Raw genomic sequence first — 13667 nt, 5'->3', positions numbered from 1 at the left:
CAATGGAGAGTGGAGATGGCACACACAGAACAGGTCTGTACCAGTAAGTATTGCTGGAATAGGGTGGGAAGGTCTTCCCGCTGAGCTGACAGGTGTTACATTGGGCTCTGGAAATCTCAGCTTTTTCTGCCTTGGCTTTCCTTCAAGCTTTGGGAAGCCTACAAGGGCTGGAAATAAGGTACACATTTCAAATAGCATTCTTCAGAGTAGCCCACATTCAAAGAGAACCACTGATGATTCAAGAGCAATGTCTGAAATACAGGAATTCGAATCTACATTGTGACTGCACACCAATAATTGTCCTAAAACTAGTTCAAATCACAGCGATGTGAACAACACAGTGGGGGAACAAGCGCAATGGCAAGTGCTTTTACCTTTAGTGATATTTTTAGCTGATACACTGCAACAGATCGAAATGTAGTGCCTTCACACTGTCGCCTCCGGTTTGCTCATTTGTGCATAAAAGACTTAGATCTTACAGGAGGACAGATCAGCTCATCAATGGCTGTGATAAGATGTGGATTCTCTTCTTGAAGAAGACAAAGAAAGTGGATAAAACCACTTCAAAAGTCTCTCATCATCACCGTCTTTATTCAGTGAGAACATGCAAAAGTAGCATGCAGTCACGATTTATGGTGGACTAGTGCAGGAGCACTTCCAATTCATCACAGGATGTCCTTCCTGGTAGCATGATTGTCCGACCTTCTAATGGCAGTAAGCAGCTCAGTCATAAGAGAAATTCAAACCTATTTGCAGTACATGTTTCCCCAAGAACCCCCAAAATGCCCTAGGAGGGATTAAAACTGAAAAAAGAGCCTGCTGATGGTCAATGCACCCAAAACCACAACATGCAATCATCAACTCTGCAATACACATATCCATACCATGCTCCAACTAATAATAAGCATGTGTGCACAAAAATAGACATTAAAAGTACCTCAATGTCCCCAATAACACCACATGTACCAATATTAATAGTGTAACCAATCACGGTAGCAACACACTGTGCAACCTTTGGAGTTTTAATCAAGGATAGCCGGGAAGTCAAGATGTTTTAAATCTTGATTTAGCTGCCAATAACACAAATCCTCCAGGGCCCAGCAGTACAGTGTAGTATCCCCATACTCTAAGCACAGTCACAAATTGTTCTTCTGAAAGAAGATGATCTCTGCCACAAACACCAGAGATTCAAATACGAATCAGTGGGACGCAATATGTTTTTATAAAGAGTCACCAAGAGGAAGTATTTTGTCACACACAATTCTGGTTGAGAATTGCTTCTCGAGTCATCCAATGGCTGGTCTGCAGAAGGGCCTTCCGGATTATCCCAGAACACCAACAAGCGTTCATGAGCACATCATCCAGTGAGACCGTGCCTTGCTGTTTCCATAGGTGTTACTTTAATTTGTATCTGTAGAGACGCCTTTTCTGTAAAATATTTCTTTCTTCGTGCATGATTTAGGACAAGAAGGCCACCAGACAGATCCTACGAATCAGGCACCATAAGCGGCCCATGCCATTAAATAACTTGTACTGACATACCAATGCATCTGAATACATGCAAGGTTTGCAAGATCTAGCCCGATTTTATATGTGCGACTATCCAATGAGGGCCAGCCGCCTGGAAGAAGGTGAAGAGGAATGTCTTGGCCAGCATACAGTATTCACGACCAAAAACGACTAAAGCTCAATATGAACAGCCTACTTCACAACAGACTGGTGAGCGGTCTTTATAGACAAAAAATTCAACATAGACTTTTCAACAGGTAGGGTTTCAGCATCTGCCATCTGGGGGTAAGCTGCCTCATCTGAAACACTACATGTAAACAAAAGGTGTAACTCGCCAAACTGCCTGAAATCGACCAGTACACAGAATGCTTTTAATGAGCTATGTGCAACAGTCCATCAGTCACTTAGTTACAGCCAAAGGTGACTCGAAGGCACAAACATGATGGGCAGTAACTTCATGATGTGACCAAAGCAACTCGAGCAAAGACTGGAAGAATCCATAGATGACTACTCTCTAGAAAAGATACGCAAATAACGTAATCAATGCTGCTTTAGTAGGTGCCTCAGCCGTGCCAAAGATAAAAGCACGGCTGAAATACTGATGGAGAAAATAATCTGAAAAATTAGTAAATTGTATGGATGAAAAAAGCAAATGAGCACACACTGTCCCAACCAAAACTATTATTGAACAAGAGTTGAGTTTATTGCCCATTTACGACATTCTCACAGAAGGCAGAGAGTGGTAGTTTATAATATCCATGGACAGAAAGCATCCAAAGTGCTGTTGGAGTCGCGTACTTTGTTGGGACAAGTTCTAGGCAGCAGGTAGAAAGCCAGTATGCCCAAATCACTTTTTGATTTGAAAAGTTCAATTTTACACATCCCAGTGGATGTCGGCTTTGTAAAGGGGCCAGCATTAGAGAAATGCAGGGAATGTATAGCATTGAACTTACAGTACTTCTAACACTAACAGCTAGATTCATGAAAGGAAATTGCGCTCGCAAAGGGCCAGATTCTAAGAATCTGGCCCTTTGCTAGCGCAATTTTTGCATTTGGGATTCATCATCCCAAATGCAAAAATTGCTATTTGCGAAATCGCATATTTGCGAGGAATTGCATTTAAGGAATCTCTATTAGAGATTCCTTAAATGCAATTCATTAACCAATTTTAAACTGCGAATTCGCAAAATTTTGCCACTATTTACCGCGAACTCTGACTTCGTGGTAAATAGCGAAAAAATAGAAATATGCACTTTAGTGCATTTTTCTCTGTTGCATGTTACACACACACACGTCCTTTGGACATGTGTGTGCACAACACCTGTGTAAATTGGCATTTCAGGGGTGCTACAGTGTGTCCTTTGGACTCCCCTGGCACCCTTGAAATCGCTATCCTATTTGCGATTAGCAAATTGCTAATCGCAAATAAGGAATGTGTAGGAATCGCAATTTATTTAGCGATTCCTACATGAATCCCGATTTGCAAGTCCTTAATAGCGATTCCTTAATAATCGCTATTAAGGACTCACAAAACGGCTCTTTGATGAATCTAGCTGTATGTGCCTGTCCAGTCACGGCTGCATAAAAGATTTAAGGTGAAAACGAAAGTTTTCAAAACAATGGTGGTGCTAAATTGTATTATTTATTAATCATCAATTGAGTGGCATTTATCTTTTGGCTGTACTTCCTATGAAACGTCAGCAAATGTTAAACTGCCATTGGAAAGGTCAAACTCAAGATTTTAACAAAATAAATCTTGTCCTGATACAATGCAGTAGGTCTACTTTTCTCACAGCCATGAAGAGATTCCAAACAAGATTGTCATTGACACTTACCATAAGGATACTGCAGCACCGACAGAGCACCGTTGCTGTACTCCTCATGAGAGTACTTATCATTACTCAGGCATTTATCAAACTCATCAGAACCAACCAGCACAGGTGTCCTGGAAGGAGAATCTGGAAACAGAAAAATCGCCATCAGGTATTGCAAATATATCATGTAAATACTTTTCAAGCTTGATAAACTGCATTGTACTGCAAGCACAATATATCATTCATATAACACCCTAAACCAGGGGTCTCCAAACCGGTCCTGGAGGGCCGGATCCATGCCAGATTTTTAAAATTACTACATGTATCTCAATGGGGATATCCAAAACATCTGGCATGGATCCGGCCCTCCAGGACCGGTTTGGAGACCCCTGCCCTAAACCATACGCAGCTGTCACTTATCTCGAGCAGAATGTGAAGTTGACAAACTGGACCCTGTGGCTAGGATAGAGCTTCCTGTGAATTTCAAAATGTGTTGATTTACTGCCTGATGGGAATGGGGGTGCATCTTACAGAGAACACTTCACAAATGTCACTTTCCTTTTGACTGTACATGCTGGTGTTATTTGTGTAATTTTGGGAATTTCACTTTATGCCAAATTTGAGAAATTACACCACTTTGTGTAATTATGTGCCATTTCCAGTTAAAAGTGACCATGAATGCTTTTGAATAACAGACCACCACCAATTCTTCTTTGTAGTGCTTTTGTTTTTTGAGCTACTTTTTTAGTGTAAAATACGCCCTTGTGTCAAAAAGAGATGTAAGGATGTATTCCACACAAAAATATAGCAAAAAATGACAATTTGTACTTTGCATAGTTTTGTGAAATTTTGCTGAAATTTCAGGTAATTACACAAAAGCAAATTATGTGTATTTTGCACATCCCAAATGGTCATAAAAAAAGTGAGTATGAATTGAGGTTATTAAAACATTCATTTTGCTATGCCTGCTGGAAACTGTCCACCATGATGGGGAGAATGTTTGGGAGGGGGGGTTAAACAACGATTGCAGAGCTAAACGAGTCCAAGCATTTGGGGCAAAACATATGCATAGCTGGATGGTTCCTCACTTTCTGATAGAAAAATAGTCACTCACGTATTAAAGGTTTCCATCGAATCCTGGGCAAAGTAACAACTGAATTTTCGTTTCTTCTGGTATCAAGAGCTGTTGGATTCACAGGAAACTTTTCTGAAATCCTGACAGAGGACTGTAGATAGAGTTGTCCCCTGTACATTCCTGCATAAGCAACCAAAAATGAACAGTTAAAACAATTTGTAAGAGACATAGGCATCTACAATATCCTAAAACTTGTTAAGAAATAATTTCTTTTTATACTAATAACACAATAAAAAAAACTGAATGGTTTTAGTTAAAACAATATGAAAATAGACGGATTAAAGCAAGAAAAAAACAAGAAAAATACAGCAAAGACAGGAAAGAATGCTTAGGACTTGATGAATTAACATTAACAAACATTTTTTTTTATTATTTACGAGGGGAGTCATAGTTGTACATAAATATTTAAGAGGAAAAGAACATAAAAACAGAACGAATTGGCAAAGGTAATGGCATCTACTATGAAAACAGATATTAGATTTCACATTATCATGTTAGGTAACGGACCGCGTTCCCTCCCAAAATCACCACAGGGCTCGATGGGTAATTATCATTAAATTAGTATTGATTTTCTCCCTATGACATGCTAGAGACTATTCTTTAATAACCACTGCTTTTTTTAGCTTCCTATCCTCTAAGGAGAACAGCAAAAAGCAACAAACCATGATAACCTTAAGTACAGAAGCTTCATAGGAATTACAAAGCACAACGCTTTGAGAACTTTCTCACCCAAATAGAAACTGGACTCTGTGGCTCCCCTGGCGGCTTCGACAATGTCCTCCTCATCCTCCAAGATCTCGTCATTTGAACTATAGCTGGTGTCATCGAAGAGACTGATGGGAACAATCTTCCCATTTGTAACCAACCAGGCCGAAGCAATTGGAGTGCAAAACTAAACAAAAGATAGGTTTATTTTAGATGTATGCAACTGCTGTACTGCTGCAACCGCCGCAATGGTAAACTAAAACATGCACTTCAAAAAAACAAAAAGCAAGCCATTTATGCATATGAACCAATAAGTAGGTAGTGTATTTTTAAGGTTACACTTAAGTGAATCCAATAAAACATTAACAAATGTAAGAGTAGCACTGAATCCTAAAAACAATAGGTTTAAAAATCAGAAATGCAATCATCCCATGTCATTAAAATTCAGACACATACTCAACTAAGGATTATTCCACTAGTTGGACCATATTTCTTAATTTCTTGGAGTTCACAAACAATTCCAGATATATCTCCTAGGAGGCAGACACTGTTACAGCTTCCTACGAGAGTTAAAAGGGCTAGACATTTATGCATCAGAGCATGACCCAATGTAACAAGTAAGTTTCAACTTCTTTACTTTTTCCTCGTGCAAATTCATGTGCTGTGTATAACATAGCAGAAACTCTTTGATTAAGAAGTGCTAATTGGACATCTCAATGTAATCAAGTGTGCCTTACCATTTATAATAAAAAGGGATTACTAGCAATTTGAAGGTGCAACTCAAACTGATAACGCTGCTAATGAAAATACAGACATGAAAATATTGACTTTTCACTTCAACAATTTTGGGCAATGTCATATGAAAAGCAAAATAGAACCTCTTTAGCTGGGTTACTATAAACAGATAGCGGTGCAACGGATAACGGTGTGAAGGGGAAAGGGCACAACACCATGATTGAATAAACATGAACTTTAAGGAAGCAAGGAAGGAAATTGTTTGGGTCATGTGTACCAACACCCACCTCCCAGGAGAAACATAACACAATAGATGAGAAAAATAACTACTAACAAAATTCAAATGCAGGGAACTCATGACTTTCACATTCAACCAATTTCCAAAGTGTCAATTAACAATCTAATTCAGTGACATCATCATCAAGACATTTCAGAATCTCTGGGGTTCTAATGAATAGGTTCAATCGAAGGTTATATTTTTTCTGGGTATGTTGTGGTTAAAGGAAGAATTTTATCTGTGTTCGCAAAACAAGGAGTATTTTCCCAACATGGATAAAAAACGACATAGAAATTTTCAAATTAGTTGCGGTTAACATAACCAACGTGAAAACAAAAGTCCTGCATAACTAACCTAGATGATAATAAGGAACTCATGATTTTAAAGACGAGCATGCTACCACAATTTGTACACAATAAAGAAAGGAGAGTTGTGTCTCTGGTATTACACAGAGAGTAGTGATTGAGTGGCAACTGCTTATTATGGCTTCTTCCGAGAAGACGTCATTGTGGTGCACTAACTTAAGGTAAAGTTGTGACCCTGTGTGGTACTCCACGTCCCATTTGCCAGTACGAAATATCGAGAGACTGTTCGGATTCACACAACATAATGGCTTGAAGATACTTGTCGGAAACTGCATATCTTTGTGTGGCCTATTTTTCAGATTGAATTTACTGGTATTTTGTAACTCTGTACGGAATACGCCCTACACATTATGAATAAACCCAATAAGAAAGTGGGACTTTTGGGAACGGCCACACACACTGAGCAGTTACACAGGCGTCAGGACTTCTGTTGCAGCCCTAAACTTCAGAAGCTAAAAGTCACAGCCACCTAATGACGAAATAAAATATTTTTGGACATGCTGAAAAGGCCTATCTATATTATTTGCTGAGTCACCTTAAGTGGTATCTTGAAGACCACAAGGCTTTGTGCAAAATGTTTGATAGTGAGCCATGCTAAATATGGAGTTAGCATATTTTAAAGTAACAAGTTTCACAGGTCTTGATACTGTGTAGGCTAGAGCAGCCTTTCTCTGTGTGAAAGGCCTGCTTTAGATACAAGTCATATTTTCTTGTTTTAACTCAGGCAAGGAACAGATCCATTTTTCTTCCAGTCATTGTGATACTACGGATTGTTGGTTAGTGTGCCCCAATGATAATGTTTTATAGAGTTATTTCCCAGTGTGGTTCTGTCATTCTCCAACCTCCTGCAGCAGCCGGACTTACATTTCCCCAGCACCTCTGAGATATGTAAGGCGGCTCCCATCGAAGAACAAGTTACCTTTGGAGGAACTGAATCATATGGTACTTCGCATGAAAACAGGAAGATGTTAAGTACAAGAACAGTAGGAGGAATTCAGGAAACTGACCAAGGGAAGGCAGGGAACGTGATGCTGGCAGATGTATAGAAAAAAGGATTCTGGTGTGAGCTCGCCTTTGAAGATGGCCGTAGCAATAGTTATGCTGGATTCTTTTACCATATGAGGTACCCTGCACCCAGTTTGAGTGATGTTCCTTGAAATCCGCAATACAGAGTATTCTTGGACTGTTTTGCAGAAGAAATTAAAATATGGAAATGAAAATAAGATTAATAAAGTGCTCTAATACTGAGGGGTGTTTAGGTGCTCATCTCCCAAAAAGCTAACCTGCTAACTCGGGAGAGGAGTTATTGGATGAAAAGCCAGGTCTTAAGGGCTTTACTGAAAGCTAACTGTTTTTGTTTTCAATTCAATGGTAAGGGAGTTTCAGAGTCTGGTTGTGCCAATGACAAAGCTTATCCCTCCCAAGAAAGATTTTCAACATTTGGGAACAATATGATTATGAGCGGAGGCAGATCGAAGTGGTCTAGATGGAGTATACCATTGAGAGCTTTGCCTGAAAAAGTCGGGCCAATGCCGTGGAGTGCCCTAAAGGCAGTGCACAGGGCTTTGATGTCAATGTGCTTCTTGACTGGGAGCCCATGAGGATTAAGCACAGAGGAAACAGACTCGTATTTAGCAAGGCCTAAGAGTAGGGGGGAAGCTGCATTCTGTAGGGTCTGGATTTTGTGAAGACATTTTTTTAAAAGTTGACAAATAGGTCGTTACAATAGTCAACTCTGGATAGTACAAGAGCTGTTTTCACGGTTTTCTGCAAGTTGGGAGGGATGAAGGGAAAAATGTTCCTAAGGAGCTTCATTAGTGTAGAAGGTGGCATAGGTAATGGTGTTATCGTGGCCCTCAAAAGAAAGTTTGCACTCAAAAACTACTACTAGGTTTTCTACCTTATTGACTGGGGTCGGGAGAGAGCCAAGCTCCTGCGGCCCTCAGTCTGGGGACCAAAAGGAAGTGTTACGCCGAAAAACAAGACCTTCGTTTTACTGGAGTTGAGTTTTAGGCAGTTAAGAGACATTGATTTTTTAAGCTTGAGCAGACAGTCATTAAAGCGGAGAGTCGTGTCTGCTGGATTGTTGGCCACAGATATTACAATTTGGGTGTCATTAATATGATATGATATGATATGATAAATGGGATTTGTATAGCGCACGTTCACCTACGGTTTCTTGGCGTTGGAGTGGAAAGGCTGAGTGGTACAGAGCGGAAGAAGCTAGTCGTGAGCTAGAGAGAAGAGCCACGTTTTAAGTGATTTTCTGAAGTGAGTATAGGAAGGGAGAAGACGAAGTGCTTGTAGGAAACTACTGAGAACCAGAATGACATGATCATTTTCTCTAGATGGGTTACATGAATGTTAACAAGCATTGGCATAGCCAATGGGTTTCGCTTTTGGGACCACATAAGTATTTAGTTATGCAGCACAATATCCTTGGTGCAACAACATCAACTGTTACATGGCTAAACACTTAGAAGGTCCAAAGGCGAGACCTATTGGCTATGCCAATGCTTGTTTTCTTTGCCTCGTAACACTCCATATAGTGCTCGTGGTTTCAGTTCATTCGCTCCGTTCTCCCTCTCTTTTTTTTTTATGCAGTTTTATATAGCGTGAATCCCAACCCAATGCATTATTAAAGCACTTTATATTAGCGCCAGTTACTCTGCACAAGACCATGTTCTTTTTTGTAGGAGAAGGGACATTAAGTAACTTGCTGAGTTTCCCAAGATCACAGGATGTTGCTCCAACGCCGAAAGAATGCTTTACGTGAGTGCCAGTTACTTTATGCAAAGGACACATTCTTTTTGTATAAACAGGGAGATTAAAAGATTTGCCCAATATCACAGGATGCTGTGCCGACGTCAAGACTTCAACTGGTTTTCTAGCTCTGTAGTCGCCAGATCTGCGCGTGCAAGCCACAGAGCATCTTCTGGTGCCATCTGTTGTCTGTGAGATAAGGCTCCCAGGCTTGCAAATTAAAAATCGTCTGACCCCCATTGCATCCCAGCAACAAGTTTTAAAGCTCCACCTTGGGTGTGTGTGTGTGACTATGTGTGACTACATCGTGCAGACTGTGAGGCTGCCACACCTTGTGGCTTCAGTTCTGTACTTCCGTCAGCCGAAAGGCTCATGGATTTGTGGTCCATACTTCCACATCCCAAGTGATGCGACCCTCTTTTACTCAGCAATACCACACATGCTACAAACAAAACATTATCTCAAGCATAACAAGAGACTTCTATGGCTTAATAAATGGCTGCTGGGCGCACTGCAAGGTGAGAAGGAGCGCTCCCTTAAGCAAGAGGTGGCTGAATGAAAGCTGTAAATGATGCACTCTCTGCCGCAACTGTAAATATGAAGTTGTGACTGAGATGTGCGCTACTAGTAGCATTGGAAAACAAGACGGATTGACGTTGAAGAGCGAGAGGAAATGAGATGTACACATGGGATGGCGAGTAGGGAGAAACAGACAGGATGGATTGGGTGAGAAGCGAACACTTGATAGACGAGGCATGTGGAGGAGCAGGAGACACGTGGACAGGGGTGGGGGAGACTGGATCTGGGGGCAGAATGAAACTGGAGAGACGGACATGGGATGGGAGAGAAGATGGATACGCAGAAGACTTGAGAAAACAGAGTGAAAACTTCGGGGAAACTGTAAAACTGGAGAGGCTGGACGTGGGCACTGAAGACACAAATATATGAATGGAGTTGAGGCGAGAGGAAGAAACCCTAGGAAGCTGGGGATGCAGACATTTAGAAGGACACGGACAGGCCACGCGTGGGAGAGAAGGAAAAGTGATCGATAAGGAGACACTGGAGATACGCATGGGGAGGGCTGAGAGAAATAGGGGAGGGGAAAGAAGGAGAGAATACACTTGGAGAAACGAGCTTTGAAGAGACACACGAAAGGGAAAGAAAACAAGCAATCGCTGCACCATCATGTCTGAAGTGCACTCACTGTGCTGTTCACCAAGTATGAAAAGTACGGTGAGAGCCACTCAACCTGGTATACGCTTTGCAATAAGCACTCATTGCATTATGCATTTTGTACTATGTACTACGTGTGACTCGCACGTACTATGACATGTACTATGCGTAACAACTCCTCAGTGTGATATACACATTGAGACAAGTCCTCTCGGCGGCATACAATTAGTGTGACAAGCTGTATGCGAGAAGCGCTGCAGCTGTGTGTTTTCTCTTGTGCTTGTAAAATGTGCGCACTCTGAGACATTAGCTCTCTGTGACATGGATCATTTTCCACCATTGCACATCCCGGAAAGAGTGGCTCAGAATCCCCCATTTTGAGGCTGACAAAGGAGCCTGTATGATCGTAGACGGCAATCAACGGACATCAAACCAAGTTGCCGTGAATTAGAGAGGGAGCTGTGCGCGCGGCCTCGGTGAACCGTAACTCACAGCACTCCGAGGAGCAGTGACTCACAGATGGCCCATGTTACCTTGGAAGACAGCCTCTATGAACCACGACTCCGAGAGACCATCAACCACGCTAATTATGGCACCTGCTCAATGAGAACGGAACATGTGTGTGTACGCAGGAAAGCGGCTTTCGGCGGGTGTGCTGAGAAAAACTCATTGGGATTTAAACAAGCATTGGCCGCGAGCAAAAAGAAAACGTGCGGCCGCAACCGGGAGTAGTGTGCGCACATGAGCAAAAATAAAATTTTAAAAAACACGCGAGTGGTGCACGCGCGCACATGGAGAGCGAGGGGAAAGCCAGATGGTGCCTCTGCGCTGCGCAGGGCAGCGAAAGTGAAAGTGATCGCGATGCACTTAATGACCCGTGACGGAGGAGACAGATGGCGGCTGCGCACATGTGCACGCAAGCTTGAGGCCAGCAAAAGCCTCTGGTAGCACTTTGAAAACCCCTTACTAAAAGTCAAGCAAGCAGCGCATGCGCTGCTCTAGGCTCGACCTAAAAAGGGTAGGGCTCAATGACGAGCCCTGGGGAGAGCTGCATAGTAATGTGAAGACAGGTGAGTTTAAATCTTCAAGAGAAACAAACTGCTCACGGTTGGGGAGACAGGATTTTTTGGAGAGTGAGAGTTCCCCCTCGATACCCACGAGACATGACTATTTTAAAGAAAGTAGTGACTGACCGTGTCAAATGCTGCCGAAAGGTTTAATAGGACCAATGGAGCATTTCCTCCTGCGTCGACAGTCTGCCTGATTTCGTTCCACCGCTGTAATGAGGGCAAGCTGCGTGCTATGATGGCTTCTGAAGACCAACTGATTTCGATGAAGATATCCATGATTCTTGATAAAGGATATTAGCTCAGCGTTCATAGCCTTTTCAATGATTTTGGCAGGAAACAGAAGGTGTGAAATAGGCCGATAGTTGTTGGAGTCCGCGGTGTGAAGATTAGGCTTTTTCAGAAAAGGGAGAATAGAGGGGAACTTCCACTTCGTGGAAAAGTAGCCCACGCAAAACCTGTGCTTAAAAATATCGGTGAGGTGCTACGCGATGATTTCTGGAGCCGTATAATTTGGGTGGTTGCAGGTGGGGGGGCAGGAGGTAGTCAGATTTTGTTTTCCTAATTAGGGTTAGGACTTGTGCTGGGGAAAGAGATGTGAAAGTGGATAGAGCAGTGGGGTCGTCGCCAGAAGCAGGATGATGGAAGGTTACATTAACTGCAGGAAGCAGCGGTGAACCCAGTTGATGTCCAGGAAAGGCGGGGGCTTAGGTTCCCTGATGGAGCATCCTCAGCCGAAGTCTGACAGGGTCTATGATTCGCTGTGAAATGGCCATAGACTGCCCCTACCTTATCCTTAAAGAAAGCAGCTAGAGACCTACAGAAGGCCTGGCTGGTGTTAGTAGGTTTATTTTCAGGAGGCTAGTGAGTTTTTGTACCATGGCAAACGGTTCTTTGGATAAGTTTTTAGAGGATTCAGTTTTGTGGGAATTGAAGCAGATTTTCCCTTTGCAAATCAGTTTTTTGTACACTGCTAAGGAACACTTGAATGATTCTCTTTCTGTGGTGCCATAGCTTAGCCTCTATTTTCTTTCCAACCTGCAAAAAAGTCTGCTTCTGGAGTCTAAAACTCCCAGTGAACCCTAGGTTCAGAGGGTGTGTTTCTATGGCTCTTATGGTTTTTTACAGCAGCTATGAGATTAAGAGAGGAATCAATCCAGTGATGATAGGAGTCAGCTGGAGGGGGGAATTGTTAAGTGTGGGAGGGTTATGAGCTAAAGATGATTGAACAGATTCAATTGTATTAGTGTGCCAGGGGAGAGAAGGTCAATAGGGTTTTGGCCGTACAGGGGGTGGGTACATCTGCTTTAAGTTTGAGAATAAACTTGACTGCCAGGTGGTCATATAAGAGGTTCTGCGAGAGAGATACACATAAATGTATTAGGCCCCATCCCTAATTACTAGCTTTTGGCTACTATTGTCTATTATTACTAGAAGAAGGGCTCCCAAGGCTCAGGCTAGAGAACACAACTGATCTTGGCTGGGACCTGAAAAGGATGAAAATGTGAAATGTCATACTCCTGCAAACAAAGATAAATCTTCATACATTATGCTACGTACGAACGGGAACCAATCTTGTACTTAGGTCCCATTGCCCCCAAAAGGTTCAATGCAGATGACATACATTTGTCTTGAATGTAAGAGTGATGGAGATGGGAAAGATTTGGGGAGACAGGCCCTTCTCTCAAACAAACAATTGGGCAATCATCAATTCTTCCAAAAATAATCAAATTAAGACAGAGATTTAAGTGATTAATCAAACTAGCAATTTATGAAGTCAACTTTTAGAACCAAGTCAATGGGTGTTAATACCTAGCCATGCCATATATTTCAGAAAGCATACTACTTTACAAATATTAACTCTAGACTTGGCCCCCTAGCAACAAAAGGTTGAAGTTTAAATCACTTTGCCTTGTGCATTTATTGCTTTCTTTTGCCCTGTGCTCTCCTTTCTAAGAGAAATTATGTGCCACCAATCAGAATATTACTAGTGGGGCTAAATTCAAGGCCCCGTAATTGTTGCAGATATGTCCTGGTGATAGCTCAACTGAGCTGGAATCACCTCCCTCCTGTCTTTGCTCACAGTTTGATAACGTTAAGTACAATCATTAAAATTGTGCTATT

At 41.9% G+C, this 13667-nt stretch overlaps 1 protein-coding gene across 1 annotated transcript in view; it reads right to left on the bottom strand.

Annotated features, from left to right (window-relative positions):
• Window positions 1-13667, bottom strand: part of EIF2AK3 (eukaryotic translation initiation factor 2 alpha kinase 3) — a 137740-nt gene that overhangs the window by 40686 nt on the left and 83387 nt on the right. Inside the window, exons 6-8 of the mRNA XM_086964429.1 lie at window positions 5188-5350; window positions 4438-4578; window positions 3345-3467 (exon numbers count right to left, since the gene is read on the bottom strand). Of these exons, the coding sequence (XP_086820555.1) occupies window positions 3345-3467; window positions 4438-4578; window positions 5188-5350 (427 nt within the window). The remainder of the gene's footprint in view (window positions 1-3344; window positions 3468-4437; window positions 4579-5187; window positions 5351-13667) is intronic.

The sequence above is a fragment of the Lissotriton vulgaris genome, chromosome 3_2 (assembly GCF_964263255.1).
Source record: "Lissotriton vulgaris chromosome 3_2, aLisVul1.2, whole genome shotgun sequence".
Taxonomy (NCBI): Eukaryota; Metazoa; Chordata; class Amphibia; order Caudata; family Salamandridae; genus Lissotriton; species Lissotriton vulgaris.
The sequence above is the reverse complement of the archived record's forward strand: the minus strand, read 5'-3'. Positions and strand labels throughout refer to the sequence as shown.